This window comes from Balaenoptera borealis (assembly GCF_965194805.1).
Source record: "Balaenoptera borealis genome assembly, chromosome: 11".
In the NCBI taxonomy this organism is placed as follows: Eukaryota; Metazoa; Chordata; class Mammalia; order Artiodactyla; family Balaenopteridae; genus Balaenoptera; species Balaenoptera borealis.
In genome coordinates, this window is record NC_138868.1 from 103,441,164 (window position 1) to 103,462,195 (window position 21,032).

Here is a 21,032-nt window from a genome sequence, read left to right on the forward strand (position 1 = left end):
ATCTTGTCCTAGGCGTCCCACCAGGTTTTGAGCTCCCTGTCTCTGGAAGGATTCAAGCCAAGCCTGGATGAGAAGAAAGGTTTGGGGAGGATATTTGCAAAGGGACCTACTATTCTCTGATTCCCTGCAATTGCTTCCTATCCCTACATCTCTCTTCCTTCCTTCCCTCCAATATGAAGAGCTGTGGGTTTGCTGACCCTTTTTCCAAACCAATGGAGGAAAGAAGAGATTGGCTGCTGCCTGGGCTTGGGTGCCCATCGAGGCAGGAACTCTTTGTCCTGAGGAGAGTCCTCGACCTGTGATCTGCCTGCCCTCCTTCCTCTATTTAAACCTTTAAAATGATAATTTTATATTTTCCATTATTAATTATCAAAATATTTTTAAATGGAGGAAAGGTGAAAAAATTGCATATAGTCCCTCATAACTAACCAACCATTGCTTAGATTTTGGTTTATTTTTCTTTCATCGTATGCTTAGAAATCATTCCACACAACTAAAGTATTTACCGAATGTCTTCTGTGCGTCAGGCACAGCGCTTATAGTTTTTCTACCTGGATTATAACTCCAGACCTGTTCCTATCTTTCCTTCTCCTCTTTTAATAACAGGGTTATTGCTCTGGAATAGGTAAACCTTCTCATGATGGAATATTTGGAAATTCTCACGTTTGAGATGGGGGTCTCAGCACCTGTCAAGGTTGGAATCCATAAAGGGCTCCAAAGTCACAGTGGGCCATCCCTTTATGATTAAGATCTTGGAGAGGAAAATAAGTCCCCCATGCTGATAGTGTAGGGCTCAGGGGGTGGAGGCAAGTGACCCTGAGTAAAGTCTAGCTCCATTTCTGATTGGATGTGATAACAACACTGAGTGGTGAAATAACATTCAGAGGTTGCTTCTAGGAAATGTTGAATATTTATGAGCCTTGCAATCAGGACCTAGGCGGTAAGGCTTTGAAATAAACAGGCAGCAGGATGGGGGTAGGGAAGATGGAAGGAGAGAGAGGGACATGGAAGAAAAGCCATGGGGAAAGGAGAGGGACACATGAAAGGAAGGAAGAAGAAGAATAGGTTCTCATGACTTGTCAGAATAATGACTTCTCTACATGTGTAGATGGTGAATGAGGTCACAATGATGCTGGCTTTTCCAGGTCAGACCATGGAAGCCCAGAGAGATCTTGGAGTCATCTTCACTCCCAGGAATTGAGCTCCAGGTATGTCAGTTAAACGGAGCCCCTTATGGTGTAGAAAACCAAAGATCAATGTAGAGCAGTGGAAGGAAGGACTCCAGGGCAGAGGGGTCCCTAAAGACACTGGAGATAGGTCCAGTACTCAAGGTGAATACAAATAAATCTATGAACACAAGTAGCAACTCAAAGAACACAGAGACTAAAGACTCAGTGACGTAAGGTGGAAAACCTTTCACATATGTATTTAACGCAAAAACATTTCCCTCTGAATGTAAATCATTAGAGGCATGGGACTATTTCTCTTTAATTGAAAAATGAGACATTCTCTGTTGGATGCAGGGGATTTGAAGATCTTAATTGGTCTCTTCCTTTGTGAATTTTATGCTCACGTAGAGAGAGAGAGAGGGAGAGGGAGGGGGGAGAGGGGGAGAGAGAGAGAGAGAGGTTGAGGCTGGGAAATTGAGACAAAGAGTGATAAAAAACATAGTCCATTTCTGACTCCCCTGAAACTGCAAAAGTTCCAGGAATTATAGAAATGAGCAAATGCAAAGAGCAGCAGGTTTAATACTGATAGGTACCAGGTACTATGGGATTTCGGAACTAAAAACAGAATGGTAGAAAAAGATCTGGAGGTCTTAGTGGATTACACTCAGCAATGTGATTGTAGAAGTCATTCTGTTACTAGAATTATGAATTATACATAAGAATGGTGGGGTGGGGGCAGGGGAATCTTCCTTCTGCTATCCTCAGATGCAGGTCTTTCACAGAGAGGTGGTATACCAAGCACACAGGTGTATGATCAGCCTGAGTTTAAATCCTGGATCCTCCATTTAGTAGCCACTTAAGTTAACTTTGGACAAGTTACTTAACCACTCAGTGCCTACATCTCCCCGTCTGTAAAATGAGGGTAGTAACAGTACCTATTTATTGAGTTATTAGGAGAATTAAATGAGCAAAGCACCTAGAACAGCCCTGTCAATAGTAAGTTCACAATAAATGCTATGCTACACATTATGTCAGGCACCCAGGGTTCAAAGATGAGTCAGATATAAGTTCCAGCTCCCTAAGGGGAACTTGGAGCTCATGGGGAAGCTAATCATGGAGCAAATAATTTAAACATCACATGTTAAGTTATACAGTAGGGGAATAAATCAAGTGGTCTGGGAGAGTCAGGGAGGGCTTCACTAACCAGGTGACTGGATTGCCAGGGTGCACGGAATCCTGGCAGGTGGAGAACAGAAGGGAGAGGAAGTGGAGGACGGCAAGAGCTAAGGTACAGGAGTAGAGAGAGCACCACACGTGAAAGAAAAAAGGCAGCTTGGTGGTGAGATGTAGATGGCCAGAGGGATGGGGTGAGAGGTGGGGTAATGGAGAAGATCTGGGAAAGGCACACATGATCTATGGTGATACTCGTATGCACTTCCTTTAGGAATTGAGAAGCCATGGTCATTTCTAAGTAGGCGAGTGACATGATCAGATTTGAACATCAGAGACAAGCATGTAGCTCAGTGTCTGGCACTTGGCAGTTGCTTACTAAATGGGGTTTGAACAAATATATGACAACTCCTTGAAGCAGCAGAGTAGGGGATGGATTCCCAGTGGGAGACTGAACGCAGGGAGTTAGTTTGCAATAGTCAGAGTGAAAGATGGTGAGAATCTAAACTAAGGCAGTGGCTGTGGAGACGGGCAGGAGGTACAAGAGCTGATGAAATAGCTCTCAGAGACTCACTGGACTGGCATCCTCAGGTTCAGGGTTTAAGGGGGGGAGGTATAAAGAATTTAGAAAGAGTCCAAAAGAAAGGTCCTGTTTATAATTGTAACACAACAATAATAAACATAGGAATAAACAAATGAGAAGTATTCAAGATCTACATCATGGAAACTTTAAAATTGTTAAAGGACATAAAAATGAGGCAGATGTTTTCTGCCACAAACATGTATCACTGGTCCTAAAGGGGAACAATATACTCCTTGCCCCTCGTTGTTGAAAATGCCCCATATTTGAGTCCAATGTCATAAGACTCTATTACCCACCATCTCAGTACTACCTACTGCCGACTCCTGGGTCCTACCACCTCATTCCTTGCAGATTTTAGCTTCCGGCTCAATGTTTCTCACCAACTCTTCCCCTGCTCTAATTCTTGATGGTTCTAATAACCACTCAGATGATCCATCCAATATCCTTGCTGCTCGGAAATTCTCTGGCCGTCCAGTGGTTAGGACTACAAGCTTCTACTGCAGGGGGCACGGGTTTGATACCTGGTCAGGGAATTAAGATCCCACATGCTGGCAGCTCGGCCAAAAATCCCCAAAAAATCAAAAAACAAACAAACAAAAACACTGAACAATATCTTTGCTGCTCAGTTTCTTGACCTCTCCGCTCACAACCTTGTTGTCTGCTCTACCTTAGCCATTAATTCCTGTGGTCATACCCTAGTAGACCTTGTCATAACCAGTAACTGAACTACTCCATGATCTTAATTTCAAGCAACCTCATTTCCAATCATCATCTCCTATTTTTTCCCATTGGCTTCTTCTGATGTTCCAATTACAACAAAACTTAGACCCCCACCAGGATAATCCATGAATCTTACTTTTTCCCATTGATCTCAATTCCTTTTCACTGTCACTCCAGTTTTTCAACTCGTGGCCCTACTTCTCTCCTTATTCAGCTTAAATTCCCATGGTCAATCATCAGAATCAGTTTCTTGTAGACATTCTCAGCTTTCCTATCTGACCCTCACTTCTCTGAGTGTGTTTGACTAACCCACAAAGTTGAATAAATCCACCTCTTCTGAACCTGCACCCAAGCCACTGAAGGTACCTGGAAAACATGCAAAACTATGCATAATGGTCTCACTTTAAATTCATGATCACTAACCCCAAGCAGGTCTCTAACACTGCCTGGTGATTATGTTGCATTTCCGTAGTTGTTAACTCTACTGCTCTCCTATATGAATAAGTCATACACACACCTCCTTCCTCAAACCGTCAACATCTCTTCCCCTATCCCACTCTTAGTTGATAACTTTACTTCCTATTTCATGGGGAACAGAGAAGCAATCAGAAGATAACTCCCGGGACTTGCCTGGTGGTCCAGTGGGTAAGACTCCGCGCTCCTGCTCGCAATTCAGGGGGCCCGGGTTCTATCCCTGGTTGGGGAACTAGATCCCGCATGTATGCTGCAACTAAGAATTCGCATGCCGCAACTAAGACCCGGTGCAGCCAAAATAAATAAAATTAAATAAAATCAAAAAGAAGATAACTCCCACTGGCTCCCACCATCACATCTTACCACCTACTCGTGTCTGTGTCTGGACGCCGTACCCTCTTCTTCCTGTTATTGTGGAAGAACGATCTGTGTCCTAAGTGAAACTGTTCACTCGTGCACGAGACCCCGTCATCTCTCCAGTCAAGGACGTTGCTCCAGCCACTCTCCCCTCTCTTCTCTGAATCGTGGATGTCCCTTCTCTATTAGGTAATTTCAGTCAGCACAGAAGCAGGAGGCTCTCCTTCCCATTTTATTAAAAGAGATTTCTGATCCCACCTCTTTTACAACTTTCTCCCTACAAATCTTCCCATTTCAGCAAAACTCTAATTCCTTTGCTTCTATTTTCTCATGCCACCCCAGTCAGAATTTGTTTCCACCCAACCACCAGAACTGCCTTTAACAAGGTCACAGTGGCATCCACATTACTGAATTTAATGACTCATCTCGGTCTTCATTCTAGCTCTTCTTACTCCATTTACTATAGATCCCTCCCTCCTCCTTCACTTGGTTGCCAGGATACCACACTCTCCCAGATTTCCTCTTATCTCTCTGGCCCCTTCTAAGTTTTCTTTATGCTTCCTCCTCAACTCCCTAAATCCTAAATATTAAAGTACCCAAAGCTCCAGTCCTTGGACCTGTTTACTTTTTTTTTTTTCTATCTCCCTTGATGATCTCATCTAGTTTTGCGGCTTTCTGTAGCATTTATATGATGAAGGCTCTCAAATTTATATCTCTAGCCTAGACTGCTCCTCTGAACTTCAAGACTAGTTCATCCCACTGCCCATCTGATGACACCACTGAGATTTCTAACAGGCATCTCAAATTTAACATGCCCCAAACTAACTTACTAATATTAACCATAAAATCTACAATATGTTTAGGTTTCCCCATACCAGTAAAATCTTGTCAGCTCTATTTATATATACTGATGTGAAAGGATACCCTAAAAATATTGATGTTAACAAAAAGTAGGCTGCAAAACAGTACAATTAATATGATCATATTTGTGTTTTAAGAAGGATAGAGAGATATATGCTTTTTTTAAAATCTGAAAGGATACACAAGAAACCATCTGTAGCTACCCCAGGCTGAAGAAGGATAAGAATGGTGTGAGGACTTTGTTCATCTCATACTCTTTTATTCTGCTTGGATATTCTTGCATGAGCATGTATTATGCCTAGGATAATAAAACTATTTTTTAAATTAACAAAATAGGGTCCCTAGCAGAGTATCAGACATAATAGAGGGGGAAAGGGAAGGAAGAAAAACAGAAAAAGAAGGTGTACTTGGTTAAATTTCAGAAGGTAACCTTATTTGGAAATAGGACCTTGGCAGTAGTTAAGAAGAGGTCACACTGGATTGGGCTGGGCCCTAATCCAATGACTTGTATCCTTATAAGATGTACACACACAGGGAAGAATGCCATGTGAAGACAAAGGCAGGGATTGGAGTGATGCGTCTACAAGCCGAAGAATGCCGAGGACTACCGGCATCCACCAGACCTGGAAGAGACAAGAAGGAAGATGTGGCACATATATACAATGGAATATTACTCAGCCATAAAAAGAAACGAAACTGAGTTATTTGTAGTGAGGTGGATGGACCTAGAGTCTGTCATTCAGAGTGAACTAAGTCAGAAAGAGAAAAACAAATACCGTATGCTAACACATATACATGGAATCTAAAAAAGAAAAAGAAAAAAAAACGGTCATGAAGAACCTAGGGGCAAGACGGGAATAAAGACGCAGACCTACTAGAGAATGGACTTGAGGATATGGGGAGGGGGAAGGGTAAGCTGGGACAAAGTGAGAGAGTGTCATGGACATATATACACTACCAAATGTAAAATAGCTAGCTAGTGGGAAGCAGCCGCATAGCACAGGGAGATCAGCATGGTGCTTTGTGACCACCTAGAGGGGGGGGATAGGGAGGGTGGGAGGGAGACACAAGAGGGAGGAGATATGGGGATGTATGTATATGTATAACTGATTCACTTTGTTATAAAGCAGAAACTAACACACCATTGTAAAGCAATTATACTCCAATAAAGATGTTAAAAAAATAAATAAAAATTTAAGAAAAAGAAAGAAATCTTCCTTAGAGCCTTCAGAAAGAGCATAGCCCTTGACTTCAGACTTGCAGCCTGCAAAAGCGAATAAATATGTGTTGTTTTTGTCCACCTAGTTTGTGGTTTTTTGTTATAGCAGCCCTAGGAAAATAATAAAGAAGGGGAGAGAGACAGAGACAGAGAATAAGAATGGATGGGAGGCACAGAGGGAAGGCTAATGGGCTCTGAGGGGGCAGTTGTTGTGAGGACTGACTAGTTAATTGGGTGTATTCACTAAACCAATATGTACAGAGTGCTTGCTCTGTACCAAGTTTAATAAAAGGAATCAGGAAAGCTCTTGTTCTCCCTAGCCTTTGTTCCATCTGTACTGGGATGTGGACCTTTCTGCCCAGGTGCCTCCAAATTTCCAGAGTTGGCGGTGTGTGTTGCACACTAACTCCCCCCAGGCTCCTCCACTGGAACCCCAGGGGTGGGGGGCCGGGGTGGGGGGGAAGTGCGCTCTAGGACAAGGGGCCCTGGCCTATTATCTCAGCAGCTACAGGGGTTGAGCCAACAGACCCTGGCTCCTGCCGGGGGCTGGCTCCTGCTGTCTGCTTTCCAGCTGGGGGCCTATTCTTTGCTCTCTGATCCCCCCTCCTGTTTGGCCCTCTGGCCCCTGCAGTCTGGGTCAGTGCCCCCTGGCATCATTGCTCTGAAGCCAGCAACCCTGCTGGGCCATTCACAGGCATAGCCTAGTAGGGGTGGGGGACAGATGTTAGTTCCTTGTCCCCCTCCCCAACAAAAACACACACATACGTTCAGGGTGTATCAGTGCCCTGGGAAGGGACCAAGGCGGAGAGAGTGATGGGAGGCTACAGGCTCCGGGGGGATGTAAATGGACTGGGTGTGTGTGTGTGTGTGCAATAGGGGGAGGCAGGGGCAGTAATCAGTGTGAGATAGGGAGGTTGTCCTTAGAGTGCCCTCCTGGGCAATTACATGCCAGCAGCTCATCCACTACCAGCTGGCATGCAGGCTTCGAACCACCAAGAAGCTTCCCATACAGCCCCTAGCTTGGCCACTGAAAATTCCCAGCTACGTTCTCTGGCCTATGTGATGGCTCTAGGCCACGGAAGTTGCCCTGGGGTAGCTATTCCCTCCATAAACACCCACGCCCACACCCCAGACACACATTTCTTCCCGCCAGACGCCATAACCCTATCAGAAGAAACTTACCCTCTCTCTCCATAGACTCAACTCTCCCCATCCTCTCTGCCTCTTGCTACTCTCTTCTTTTTGCCAACTCCCCTCAAAACTTCCTTTTTTTTTTACTCTTTCTGAAGTGCAGACTGTTACTGATAAAACCCTGGGAAAGAAGTAGTCTTCTGAGGCAGCAGAAGGGAGGGGCCTGGAACTCAAATTCTTTCTCCAGCCTACGGTGGAAGTTAGACGAGGACCCTCCAATTATAGTGCACACACTGAGTGCTTTAGGTCAGGGGTCCCCAACCCCTCGGGCTTCGGACCGGTACCAGTCCGCGGCCTGTTAGGAACCGGGCTTCACAGCAGGAGGTGAGCGGCGGGCGAGCGAGTGAAGCTTCATCTGCCGCTCCGCGTCGCTCGCATTACCGCCTGAAGCATCCCCTACCCGCCCCTCATCGGTGGAAAAGATTGTCTTCCACAAAACCGGTCCCTGGTGCCAAAAAGTTGGGGACCGCTGCTTTAGGTGCTGTACCAGCGCCTGTGATCTACAGGTTAGGAAATGGAGACAGATGCAGCGAGTTACCTATTCTAAGCAAGAGGTAGAAGCCAGAGTTGTGTTGGTCGTTTGTGGGGTGAGGTGGGGCAGGCAGTGGGGAGACAAATAGGAGGCAAACTCCTTCCAGAACTGCCTGTGGGAAGAGCACGGAGAGAAGCCGGACTGGAAAAGGTGCAGGGCCAGTGTCCAGGCTGCCCATCGGACCTTAAGAAAGGGAGGCTGGGCTTTTTCTGCCCACTCTCTGCCCCACGCTCTACTAAATCCAGGGCTCCAGGGACCCTGAGGGGGCTGGGAATTGGGCTGTGGTTGGGAGGTGTTTATTCTCCAATGCATCCCAGTTGAGTACTGCACCCTCTTTTGGCGTTTAATATGAGTTGGTTCAAAGGGAGAGTATTCTAGAGATACAGAGAAGTACAAAAAAGGAAAGAGAAGAAACAAGAACAAAAAGTGGGGAGAGAGAAAAGAGTATTGAGACGGAGTGAGGTGTAGAAGAGGGACAGGAGATTTGGGCCAGGAGAGTCTCCGAAAGGAAGAGAGTGGCCCTACTTTGTCCAGCCTCCAAACCCAGGATGCCAGGGATTAGGAAGCAGCCTTGCCCATGGGCTGAGTTGCAGCCTCCGCTCAGGGAACCCTGAGCAAATAGCCCTGATCCCCACATAAAGGGCCAATTAACTGCGCTGTCTCTGGGAACAAATCCGCTAACAGGGTGACAAGCCCCTAGACGCTGGCAGGCCCTGTGTTTGCTGAGAGGCCCACCGGGAGCAAATCAGGGGATTAGGATGGGGCAGGAGCCACATGGTGGGATGCAGTTTCCTGTCTGCTGCAGCCCTCCCTGCCCCAGAGCAGGGCTGGTGCCAGGACGTCGGATTTCTGTCCTGGTTCATCCTCTGATGTGATGGAACCCAGGTGACCTGGGAGGGGCAGCAGGAAGGGGGGCAGAGGGCTCCTGAACCGGGAACCTGAAGCATCAGAGCAGAGCAAGTAGTCCAATTTCTCCTTAATGGATGCGCAAACAGCTCTAGAGTGTGAAATCTCCTCACTGGCAAATATAGGATTGGGACGTCTGGGTTCATCATTCCTGAAGGGATTGATTTCTGGTGGGAAAATCTATCCCTTATCACCTCTCTTATCTGAATGCAACCTCGTCCTGGAACAAGGATCAGACGTCAGGTCCTATCTCTTAGTATCTGGTCCTTGAGAAAGAATGTGTCACCAGCTCCTCTCCCACCTACTCCAACTTAAGGTCCGCTGGGATTTAAGTCGTATGTGGGCGCCAGGTTCCTAGTCCAGCAAGGACAGACGGGGTGCTGAAAGAACAGCTCCTAGGGCGCAGCCTCTGGTGGGGCAGGCCCTGCCCCACTGCCCCGCCCCGCCTCCGCCCGTCTTGCTTCTGGCCTGGCGAAGTCACGCGCAGAGCTGAGGCGGGGCGGGGGGGGGAGGCCGTAGGAAGGCACCTAAATGCCCGTTCGTTTGAGGCCCCCGAGGGCTGCTCTGAGGACTGAGGGAGGAGTTTGGGGACAAGCCCCCACCCCTTGACTAAGTCTCTAGTTCACTTGAGCGCTGCCTGCCTGAAATACTCAACTCCTGACTTAGCTTACGATGGGGTCTACGTCTGTGTAGCACCCACCCCTCAGGATGCTGACCTGTTCACCTGCCTCCTCCCACTTCGGAGGCAGCCACCCCTCAAAGGTGGTCTCCTCACACGGAGCCCTCCGGTTGAACCAGAACCCCACCATCAGCAGGGCCTTAGCTCAGATAGGCCCGGGTCTCTCTTCCCCTGACACCCCAAGGCCACCCCTAGCCTAGGAAAGTGTGTGTGTGTGTGTGGAGGGGGGCGACTGGGAGATCTTCAGGTACAAAGCACGCCAGAAAAGCCAGAAACAGGCGGGTGGGGGGGGTTGGGTGGGGGGGGTGTCGTGTCCCCCCCCCCAAGGAGGATCGTTATCAAGTTTGAACAGATTTGAGCGAGTTTTCCATCAACCCCATGTCTTCTCTTGCACTTGCCTTTACAGAAACAATATTGCTCTCTTTGTCTTAGCCCCAGACTCCCTGGTTCCCCTTCAGTCTCCTCCGAAAGGTAAGACAATTTAATAAAATATGTCAGAGCAAAGTAATGCAAAAGCATGCCAATAGATGCGAGATGTCTGGGTTTCCCTGGGCTTTCCGCCTCCAGTTTTATCCCTGTTAAGTATCCTCAGGAACTACTAGATTAGTGGTGCGTCTGGGGCAAGGACTCCCAGGTCAAGACGCGCCGCCTCATCCCCCGGTCTCTCGGCTGCAAACCAGGCGACTGCTGGGCAAAGGGGTGGACGCACCGCGGAATTATTCTCCACCCACTCCCAACTCCCGCCCCAAACCAAGCCAGCCGTCCGCACTCCCGCAGCAAAGCCCGGGGACTTGGGAGGAAGTGGAAGCCAGGACTTGGAGAGCTAGAGGAACGGTCTGGCGCTTTGCCTCAGTTTCCTAAAAGAGGAAAAGAGGGGAGGGATTCCTCCTTTGAAGTCAGGCAGAAGGGCAGAGTCCGAAAGAGCCTCATCCCTCATCTTGGGTGCTTTGAGAAAGGAGTGAAACTCTCCCGAGGTGTCCAGAACCGACGCGGGACTCGGGGCGCGGGGCGGGGACTCCATCTCGCGCGCGACGCGACTCTAGTCTCTGGCCCTGCTAGTGGCCGTCGGGGTGGGGGTGGGAAGGTGGAAGGCGGCGGATTAATCCCTTAATTACGCGGTGAACCGCGTGGCACCTGCTTTCTGCCCGCCCAGCTCCCGGGGGACCCGGGCACTGGCGGGTGGAGAGAGAAGGACGAGGGAAGGAGGAGGGCACGCGGAGGCACGCGCGGTACCCAGGCGCGCCGGCAGGAGAGCGGCACCGTGGCTGGGACAGCGCGCAGAGGCTGTAGAGGGGCTTACGGCTCCCGGCCCGCGGGTCTCAGACCCAGGGGCTGGGCTCCGAGCCCCCAGCCCCGGTCTCAGTCGGGTCGCGCCATGCTGCGCTACCTGCTTAAAACGCTGCTGCAGATGAACTTGTTCGCGGACTCCTTGGGCGGGGACATCTCCAACTCCAGCGACCTGCTCTTCGGCTTCAACTCCTCGGTGGCGACGCTCAACCAAAGCCAGCTGACCCCCGGCGATCCTTATCTCAACGGTGAGACCCTGCCCCACGGGGACTTCGGATCCAGGGATGGGGTAAGGTGGGAGGGCGGCAAGGTCCGGGACCGAGCGATGCCCTCCCGCGCCTCCCAGCGCCTCCCGGGTGGTGGGGGCCAATGGATAGTTTGGGGCTTAAAGCACCTGAGTGGGGATATCGGCGGGAGGTCGAGGGCTTGGGAAGAGTTGGCAGCTGAGTCCACCACTCCTCTCCTCCCCAACCGATGCCCACGGCCACCCCAGGTGAGAAGAACCGGAGTAAGAGAGGCCGGGACCCACAGCACGGAGGGTAGAGGAGGGGGCGCGGTCGCTGGAGGGCCTGGGCCAAGCCGGGCCACTCGGTGACCCACCCAGGTAACAGGTTTCCCTTTGGGACCCTAAGTTTTCCAAGAACTCACTTAGGACGAGGGTGATGACGCCAAAATGTTAACATGTGTTTGCTACAGAAGAAGGTAGAGGCGGCGACCATTTCAGGGAAACTTAGAAGTTTGCCCCTCAGAGGTAGAACTCACCGCCGGCCCACCCCGGCAGAGCTGCGGCGGGCGGGCAGCGCTGGCGGGGAGGTCATTACCGCTAATTACGGTGATTAATAAATGACTGAGACAGCGCGCTTTCCCCTAGCGCTGCGGGGAGGCGGCGAGAGTAGATCTGCCGGAGCCTGGGGAGAGGGCCAATTGCGCCCCCTGCCGGCCGCATCGGGAACTCCCGCATCCCTGAACGACTTTGCTGTTGATCCCCCTCTGGGCACAGCCTTCATCCCTCCGCCTCTACCCGCTCGAATCTACCAGCACCGTGCTGGGGACTCCAAGGTGGCAAGAAAGGAGACCCAGGCAATGGATGTGTGTTTGTGAGTGGGGTAATCCAGGTGCTGGGGGAGGAGCGCCAGAGCCCCATTAGCGTGGCCATTAGCTATTCATTAGCTGCTGTCGAAGCATCTCCTGAGACCTGGAATGACAGGGAAGAAATTCCAGGGAAAGGACGCCTGCAGCTGTGTCTACAGGAATTAGGGGGAAAGAGCCGATGAGAAGGGTGTGGTTTGTATGGAGGGAGCAAGGAGGAAGAAGATGGGGAATGAGATGGGATTCTCCAACCTCCTGACCCTCTTAGATTCCCAGGAGGTTCTCACGGACACCCCAGACGCGCCTCTGCTCCCCCAGCGCTCTTACAGTGTTTTCACCACACACGGTCTCATTCAAACTCGAAAATTTAAGGAGGTGCGTTGATGGTCACATTTTGTGACTGAGAAAACAAACTCAGAGTGGATGAATAGTATCCCAATGGTCACGAAAGCAACGTAAAGCTTGGCAATAACAAACCAACTTCCATTACACCCAAAGGCCATGTGAAGGGGGGAAAGGGAATTTTGGGGCCTGGAAGAATCTGATTCAGGTAGAGACTGTAGAGGTCAAGATAAGGTAAGGTGGGCCAGGGAGGAAGAGCCCGTAACTAATGGTAGAATAGCCATATTCATGGAGTCTTCTTCCAAGTGCTTTACATACACTCTGGTCTTGTGACAACCCTATCACTACTGCCACATTACAGGTAAAGAAACTTCGACCCAGACAAGTTCAATAATTTGCCCTAGTTCTGACAGCTAGGAAGTGTCAGCGTCTGAGATTCCAGCCCCTGTCGGTTCCACGACACTCCTTGAGCTCTTAACCACTCCAGGGTCGCTCACGTGGGGTCTGGTCTATCTAAACGGGGACTGGAATGGGATGGAGGAGAAGAAACGAGTGAGAAGCAGAGATTTCCATCTGAAAGGGAGGAAATCGAGAAAAATTCCTTCCTTCCCTAAGTGGGAGGGAAACCGATCTTCTTGTCCCTAACCAGTTAGATACCCTCCCCCCAGGATAGCAGCAGCACGGGGCAGCCCATGCAGCTTTGTCTCCACTAGAACTTCTTAAGAGCCGGGGCTGAGAAATGAAACCCAATCCCGTACAGAGGCTGGAAGCAAGAGGTCCCCGCGGATTTTGGAACTGGGGGTGGGGTGGGGCGTTGGGGGCGGGGGCGGGGGAGGGGAGGCAGAGAACAGAAGCACGGGGCTGTCCCTCATTATTTAAGGACACCAGGTTACGCGAGGCGGCAGCGACGCCTACTGGCCGCCATAGGTTACAAATCCACTTTTGACGAATCTGGGGGTGGGCGTCTGAGCTCAACCCGCTCGAGGATCCTGGATCCCAAACTGCAGAAGAAGAAGCGAGCAGAAGTCTGTAGGCCAAGTGAGGGGCAGGAGCAGACATGCGGTGAACGGATCTGAGTGACCAAGGAAAGTAGAGGAATTCCTCTCTCAATGATTCTTAGCCTTTCTTAACTATATCAACCTGTAGCATAATCTGTTGAAAACTATGCCCTCTTAGAAAAGGAGCGTTACTCACTATTCCACCATCATTTGCGTTCAATTCCTGTGACTTCACAGGACCCAGAAACGTGGGCACTGTGCCCATTCACGGGCTCCAGGATAAGGAGTCCCAGCCCTCAGCCCATCATTCACTTCTTCCCTTTCCTAAGGGGGGGCCCCAGGCTGGGCCACAGTCTCCATATCGCTGGTCCGGGACCGCGCGGAGGCGAAGAACAAATTGTCGGCGCTGGTGCACCGCTTATGGTTGTTCACAGGTCTGTGAACCAGCGCGGGAGGGGGACTGAAAACCAGTCGGCTAGAGGCGCGGTCTACTTGCCAAGCCGTGGCCCAGTCACTCTGCACTTCAACTTGGCAGGAGAGGAGGCTGGCGTCGTTAGCCGGCCTAGAAAGCCGGCCTAGGAGCAGGTGTCCAGATTCCTCTACTGATCTGCCTGTCCGCAGGCATCTCCTTTCCAGCCTAAGAACGTGCGGGGCACCTGTCCCGAAGGAGATACTCGACCCTACACACAGAGAGGGTGGGCAGGCGGAGATCTTTCTTCTCTCTGGAGATTCGATCTTTCTCCCGGTTTCCGGGTCTGAATGCTCTGCGCCCCCCACCCCCCTCAGGGTCAAAGGTCGGGCCGGAGGACGCGATGCCGCGCATCGTGGAGCAGCCGCCAGATCTGCTGGTCTCCCGAGGCGAGCCGGCCACGCTGCCCTGCCGCGCGGAGGGCCGGCCGCGGCCCAACATCGAGTGGTACAAGAATGGGGCGCGCGTGGCCACCGCGCGCGAGGACCCGCGCGCACACCGCCTGCTTCTGCCCAGCGGCGCCCTCTTCTTCCCACGCATCGTGCACGGGCGCCGCGCGCGGCCGGACGAGGGTGTCTACACTTGCGTAGCGCGCAACTACCTGGGAGCGGCGGCTAGTAGAAACGCCTCTCTAGAAGTGGCAGGTAGGAGTCCCCTGGTTGCTTCCAGAGCCTCGGGGAGGCGGGAGGGCACCGGGTAATGCCATCCAGAGCCAGGCCCAATCTCAACCCATTCAGCAGCTTCCCTTTGGGACTAAGACCTTTGGCCTCTAAAGCCCTCGCTTTGGCCGGAGGAGGAAGTGGGCCTGGTGTTGTCGCAACCCGGGAAGAGTTCCGGTCTGCGGTCTGCGGTGATCCCCCTCTCCCCAAAACACTTTCCTGTGTCCTCACCCAGTTATGTCACCCCACACCCTATTTATTCCCCTGGTCATTCATTCTCTCTCTCTCTCGCTCTCGCTCTCCCTCTCTCCAGTCCTCCGCGATGATTTCCGGCAGTCTCCTAGGAACGTGGTGGTGGCCGTGGGGGAGCCCGCGGTAATGGAATGCGTGCCCCCCCGCGGCCACCCAGAGCCTTCCGTGTCCTGGAAGAAGGACGGTGCTAGACTCAAGGAGGAGGAGGGAAGGATCACGGTGAGGGGCGGGGCCACGGCTGGGGATCCAACGACTGGGAGCCAGGGTCCGGGCCAGGGACATCCTGAGGGGCGAAGCCCTAGGCTAGGGGTCTGAGACCTGTGTCAGAGGAGGAAGGCCTGAATCTAAAGGTCTTGGAGGGGCGGGGGGGAAAGTCCTGGAGGCGATAAGACAAGAGATTTGAAATTGGGGCATTAGCTGACCAGAGGCTGAGAGTCAGCTACTGAGTGGGGGATAAATCAGCAAAGGTAGGACGGAATCAGTGTAAGAAGGTGGGGAGTATGATGCCCCAGGGACTGGTGGGAGGTGGTCTGGGCTGTGGGAGAAATGAAACACCTGAGCCCCACCTTGCGCAGATCACTCAAGGATTCCTTATCTGATAAGTGGGTCAAATTCACTGGTCTTCTTCATTGGCTTGCTTTGAGGATCAGATAAACAAATATGCTTTGATGGCTATAAGGGATCAAAGTTTCCATTATTACTCTGCAGCTCCGTGGAGGGAAGCTGATGATGTCACATACGCTCAAGAGTGATGCAGGGATGTATGTGTGCGTGGCCTCCAACATGGCAGGAGAACGGGAGAGTGGGGAAGCCAAACTTGTGGTCCTGGGTAGGCACGTGGGGTTTTGGAGTTACGGGAGTGTGTAACCTGGGGAGTGAGTAACTGAGCAGACCCCCTGACTATTCACTCACTCCCTCTGCACAGAGCGTCCCTCATTCCTGCGTAGACCAGTGAATCAGGTGGTCCTGGCTGATGCCCCCGTGGACTTCCCATGTGAGGTGCAGGGGGATCCCCCGCCTCGTCTACGCTGGCGCAAGGAGGATGGGGAACTGCCCACAGGCAGGTGAGAAGCCCCCTCCTACTGCCTGTAAGGAGACCCAATCAGCTCAAGAACATACCCAGCCCTAGAAAACTGGGGGGGAGGGGGGAAGGAAGGCAGATGCCTCTCACTTGATGGCACAGAGAAGTCTGTCCCCCAGAGCCTGTGGCCCCTGCGCTAACCAGTCCCCACGTCCGTTCATGGGTCCATGGGTACCAGCTTCTGTCCCTGTTGAGGTCTACCTTGTCCTTATGTACCCTGATCCTGGTGTGTGTCCTGGGTGGGTGAGAAAGGGTCTGTAGCTGTGGCCAATCCAGCCTGGGGGTGGGGGGGTGGAGCAGGTATGAGATCCGGAGCGACCACAGCCTTTGGATCGGGCGTGTGAGCGCTGAAGATGAGGGGACTTACACTTGTGTGGCGGAGAACAGCGTGGGCCGCGCCGAAGCCTCCGGCTCCCTCAGTGTTCACGGTGAGGGCCCCACCTGGGACTGCCTGCAGCAGGGATGAGACGAGGGAAGACGGAGGATGGGTGGAGGTGGAGAATGAGGAGAAAGGACAGAGCAGGAGATATGAGTGCGTCCCCTGAGATTTCTGGAAGGGGAGGAAGGATGGGAAAGCTAAGCAGGCTTGAGCAAGAGATGGACATCTGCTCCTGCTTAAGCCAAGCTCAGGCTTCTCTCTCCTGTTCCCTCTGTCTCCCTTCTTAGTACCCCTGACTCCCTGTTCCTTTATCTCCCCTCCCCTTCCCAGTCCCACCCCAGCTGGTGACCCAGCCCCAGGACCAGATGGCGGCTCCTGGAGAGAGCATAGCTTTCCAGTGCGAGACCAAAGGAAACCCCCCGCCTGCCATCTTCTGGCAAAAGGAGGGAAGTCAAGTAGGTGGCCAGCTCCACAGGCCTTCCCACCAGCTTCTCCTCTGGGTCTCAGCCTTCCTCCTTCTACATTCTGCAAACTTCTCTCTGGGGTTCTGTCTTACCTTTCCTTCCAGAAAGCTGTGCAAGTTATTTGGGAGGATTAAATAAGATAATGAATATAAAAGGCCTGGAACATATGATAATATGTTTTGGAGGTAGGGAACAGTCCTGTATGGTAATTCCTTGGAGAATCTTTCTGTTTTGGGCAAGGCTGTCCTGAGGATGTAGCAGATCCAATTAGATCCTTCCTCCTCCCCAGGCCTGGGGCCTGGGCTTTAACATTCCGCTCTGGAAAGCAATGACTGTACCAAAGCTGCTCAGGGTAGAACACTACAAGCTTTTCTAATTACAAAGGACTTCCACCAGGGGGAGCTCACAGACACCCCTCAACCTTAGCAAACAAATCTCAGCATATAGAATTGGAATGAACATTAGTTAATGTTACAACACAAGTAACTCGCACCAAGGGAAGGGTGGGAATTTTGCTACTGGGAAACAGGGTCAGTATAATAAAATAAGTCTCATTAACCCCATCCCACTGGGAAACCAGGCCACCCACTACCTCGTTGCAAATCCACAGCCACAATTTTCCAACATCTTCTCTAGCATTGGGGAATGCTGCATTTTAATTAGATTCTTAAATGAATAAAAACGCTGATGGTAGTAGAGGGTGGGAATAAGTATCAGTCAGGGGCTCAGCATGGTGCCATTAAAACCTGCTTCCCTACCTTCTGTGTATCTAATGTAAAATGTTAAAGCCAGAAAGAAGGGGAAAGTACTTAACGTTTATCATCCAATGTACTGAAAGAGTTTCAGGTAATCACTTGATTTAATCCTCATAACTATCCTCTAAGAGTCAAATTTGGGGAAATTGGGGCTCAGGAAGGTTAAATAGCTTGCTCAGTTTCCTGACTGGTAGAGCTGGGACGGGCACCCCCAAATCATTTAATAAAACTCCCTTATTCTTGTGAATAGGGTTAACTAGTTTGCCTAAGGTCACAAAACTGGCTTGGGACAGAGTATGAACTAGAACCTTAGGACTTCTCTGGATTCTGGGGTTGGTGAGAATGGGGAGCTCTCCCTGCCAGCTGCCAGGTGGCTTGGTTGCTTGCTCTGTCCCCAGGCCCTGCTATTCCCCAGTCAGTCACTTCAGCCCACGGGGCGCTTCTCAGTCTCTCCCAGAGGCCAGCTCAGCATCACTGAAGTGCAGAGCGGGGATGCTGGCTACTACGTGTGCCAGGCTGTCAGTGTGGCCGGCAGCATCCTGGCCAAGGCTCTGTTGGAGGTGAAAGGAGGTACGTGCCCATGGAGACAGGGCTGGACTCGTGGCCTGGAAGGAAATCATGACTTAAAGAGATCTGTTTTTCTTGGATTCTATGTAATATATCTGCAAGGGGAGAGGCATGTTCCTGAGGCATGTCCTTGAAGTTTGGAAATCAGGTACAGAAGCCACTAATAGATGGCTGATCCCACACAGAGACAACAGGTGGTTATGGAAGCCCCCTGCAATATCCAGGGGAGGGGAAGTGCAGGAGCAGAGATGAGGACAAGGGGCTGGTTGCCTGAACCCAGGACCCTCGCCTGAGGTGCCCAAGTTCTTCCTCTCTCAGCCTCCCTGGATGGGCTGCCTCCCATCATCCTCCAGGGACCAGCCAATCAGACGCTGGCACTTGGCTCCTCTGTGTGGCTGCCATGCAGAGTGACTGGGAACCCTCAGCCTAGCGTCCAGTGGAAGAAGGATGGGCAGTGGCTGCAAGGGGATGGCGTCCAACTCAACCTAATGGCCAACGGTACCCTGCACATCGCCAGTGTGCAGGTGAGTCTCACTCCTGGGGCCCAAGTAACTGAGAATGGCCACGTGGTCCACATGCCCAACTCCAGTACCTGCTGCAACTTGAACTCCACCTCTGCCCCTCTGCTCTCAGGCCACCTAGAGTGGACAACATCCTCCCCATCCTTCTGTACACCCACCTCCACTCCTTCGCCCTACCTTGCTCCACTCCCAGTTTGCCCATCCTCCGCCCTCTCCCGCAGGAGATGCACATGGGATTCTACAGCTGTGTGGCCAAGAGTTCCACAGGGGAGGCCACCTGGAGTGGCTGGCTTAGGAGGCGGGGTGAGTTTTTCCTTTGTTCCCTTGTTTTGCCAGCACCCTTCTCCAAACCTGCTTCAAAGGTGGCCAGTACCTCCCCAAACCCCAGGACTGATTTTATCTTCCAAATGCCAGGGTCATGGTGGTGGGGAGAAGGAGGACAGAAGTGGTGCCCTTGGGAGGCACATGTGAGCAGGGGTTAGTTCACTATGTCCCCCCTCCACCATCACCACTGTCACAGCGCCACAGCTCCTCTGGGAAGGAGGAAGGTTACGCTGGGGCCATCTTTTCCCCATCCTTCTACTCAAAGATTATCTCCTCACTGCAGAAGACTGGGGAGTATCACCAGACCCCCCTACAGAACCCAGTACCCCTCCGGGGCCTCCCTCGCAACCAGTGGTCACTGACATTACCAAGAACAGCATTACCCTGACCTGGAAGCCTAACCCACAAGCTGGGGCCACAGTCACCTCTTATGTGATAGAGGCTTTCAGGTAAAGAGAAGGTTTTGAATGCAAACATGGAATGTTACAAGGAGGGGCCCCTGTGTCCTTAAAGGCTTTGCTGTTGTGGCGAGAGGTCTGCCAGGGTGAGGAGGTAGTAGGGGGTGACAGAGAATGGATGAGATGAAATAGACAGGTTGGGCTCGGACAGCTCTGTCACCTCATTCTTGTTGTAGCCAAGCCTCTGGCAACATGTGGCGGACGGTGGCAGATGGCGTGCAGCTGGAGACACACACCGTCAGCGGTCTGCAGCCCAATACCATCTACCTGTTCCTGGTGCGAGCCGTGGGAACCTGGGGCCTCAGTGAGCCCAGCCCCGTCTCCAAGCCCGTCCGCACCCAGGGTGAGTAAGGTCAGGGTCTCTGGGTCACAGGTATAACGTGAAACATGGCAGAGCACCCCCTCCCCGCAAACCATGGCACCTACCTGGTTCCAGGTCTGTCCTGGTGGCCCGGCCTGGAATAGGAGGTCATGCTTCCCTTTCACTGAGGGAACGAGAGAAGAGGAGAGAGGGAAAGAGAGGAAGATGATTCAGGCATCTTGGTAACTCCTCACTTCTGAGCCTTTACCCACAGATAACGCAGATTATAAGGAGTGGAAGGAAACTTGGAGGGTCATCTTCATGTGAGAGATGAGGAACAGGGCCTTTAAAGGGCACATATGTAGTCACGCAGAAAGAATACTCATGTTAGCTGGACACCCTGGCCCACCTCTCGAAGGTCTTCCCCTGACCAGCCTGTTCCTGACCCTGGGATGTGCTCCGAAGTACTAAGTAGTGGTCTGTGGGGCAGGGCAGAGGTGGAACATACACACACTCTCAGTCCTGACCCCTGTCCCGGTGGCCCCTGCTGAGTGGGCTCTTTGGTCTGTAGACAGCGACCCATCCAGGCCAGTGGAGGAGGACCCGTGGAGGGGCCAGCGGGGACTGGCTGAAGTGGCTGTGCGTCTGCAGGAGCCCGTAGTCCTTGGGCCCCGGACCCTGCAGGTGTCCTGGACTGTGAGTGTGGCCTAGGGATGAGGTTAAGGGCGGAGGTGATGATGGGGCACAAAGGGGCCTCCAAGCATGGGTGTGGGAGGGTGCGAGGTGAGCGGCTGGGGAAGATGGGTGAGTGGAGGAGGGCTGGGGCTGGAGGGCTTGTGTGGCTCCAGCTCTCCCCCTGGTGTGCTTTGTCCTGCCTCCCACAGGTAGATGGCCCAGTCCAGCTGGTACAAGCTTTCCGGGTGTCTTGGAGGGTAGCAGGTCCTGATGGGGGAAGCTGGTCAGTGCTGGACCTACAGTCCCCAAGCCAGCAAAGTACTGTGCTAAGAGGACTCCCCCCAGGGACTCAAATTCAGATCAAGGTGCAAGCTCAAGGCCAGGAGGGGCTGGGGGCTGAAAGCCCCTTGGTGACCAGGAGCATTCCTGAGGAGGGTAAGGGGGTGGGGCCCAGAGCTGATGGGTGGACAAGAGGGAGGGAGTGGGGGAGGATGAAGGTTTGCCTGCGGAGAGCAAGGAGCCGGCGGGAAGGAGGGATGCATCTCGCTTC

At 52.0% G+C, this 21,032-nt stretch overlaps 3 protein-coding genes across 3 annotated transcripts; all 3 read left to right on the top strand.

The window, feature by feature from the left end:
• Positions 1 to 11,236: 11,236 nt before the first annotated feature.
• Positions 11,237 to 18,579, top strand: LOC309606656 (roundabout homolog 3-like; the record flags this gene model as incomplete). The annotated part of the gene is made up of 11 exons (XM_082343945.1): positions 11,237 to 11,396; positions 12,020 to 12,245; positions 13,460 to 13,608; positions 13,907 to 14,011; positions 14,364 to 14,690; positions 15,019 to 15,176; positions 15,666 to 15,786; positions 15,883 to 16,021; positions 16,291 to 16,466; positions 16,748 to 16,872; positions 18,035 to 18,579. The coding sequence occupies 11 exons, from the start codon at positions 11,237 to 11,239 to the stop codon at positions 18,335 to 18,337; spliced, it is 1,989 nt and encodes a 662-aa protein (XP_082200071.1). The 3' UTR covers positions 18,338 to 18,579.
• LOC309606657 (roundabout homolog 3-like) lies at positions 18,404 to 19,510 on the top strand (the record flags this gene model as incomplete). Its single annotated transcript, XM_082343946.1, has 4 exons — positions 18,404 to 18,416; positions 18,498 to 18,727; positions 18,946 to 19,027; positions 19,332 to 19,510. The coding sequence occupies 4 exons, from the start codon at positions 18,404 to 18,406 to the stop codon at positions 19,499 to 19,501; spliced, it is 495 nt and encodes a 164-aa protein (XP_082200072.1). The 3' UTR covers positions 19,502 to 19,510.
• Positions 19,511 to 19,696: 186 nt separating this feature from the next.
• Positions 19,697 to 20,641, top strand: LOC309605325 (roundabout homolog 3-like). The gene is made up of 2 exons (XM_082341071.1): positions 19,697 to 19,849; positions 20,379 to 20,641. The coding sequence occupies exons 1-2, from the start codon at positions 19,699 to 19,701 to the stop codon at positions 20,516 to 20,518; spliced, it is 291 nt and encodes a 96-aa protein (XP_082197197.1). The 5' UTR covers positions 19,697 to 19,698; the 3' UTR covers positions 20,519 to 20,641.
• Positions 20,642 to 21,032: the final 391 nt, after the last annotated feature.

Excerpts from the sequence above, each read along its gene's own strand:
- LOC309605325 (XM_082341071.1), top strand. The coding sequence starts at position 19,699 with ATGTGGCGGACGGTGGCAGATGGCGTGCAGCTGGAGACACACACCGTC. Across the intron at positions 19,850-20,378 it reads CAAGCCCGTCCGCACCCAGG|ACAGCGACCCATCCAGGCCA; the intron begins GTGAGTAAGGTC and ends TTTGGTCTGTAG.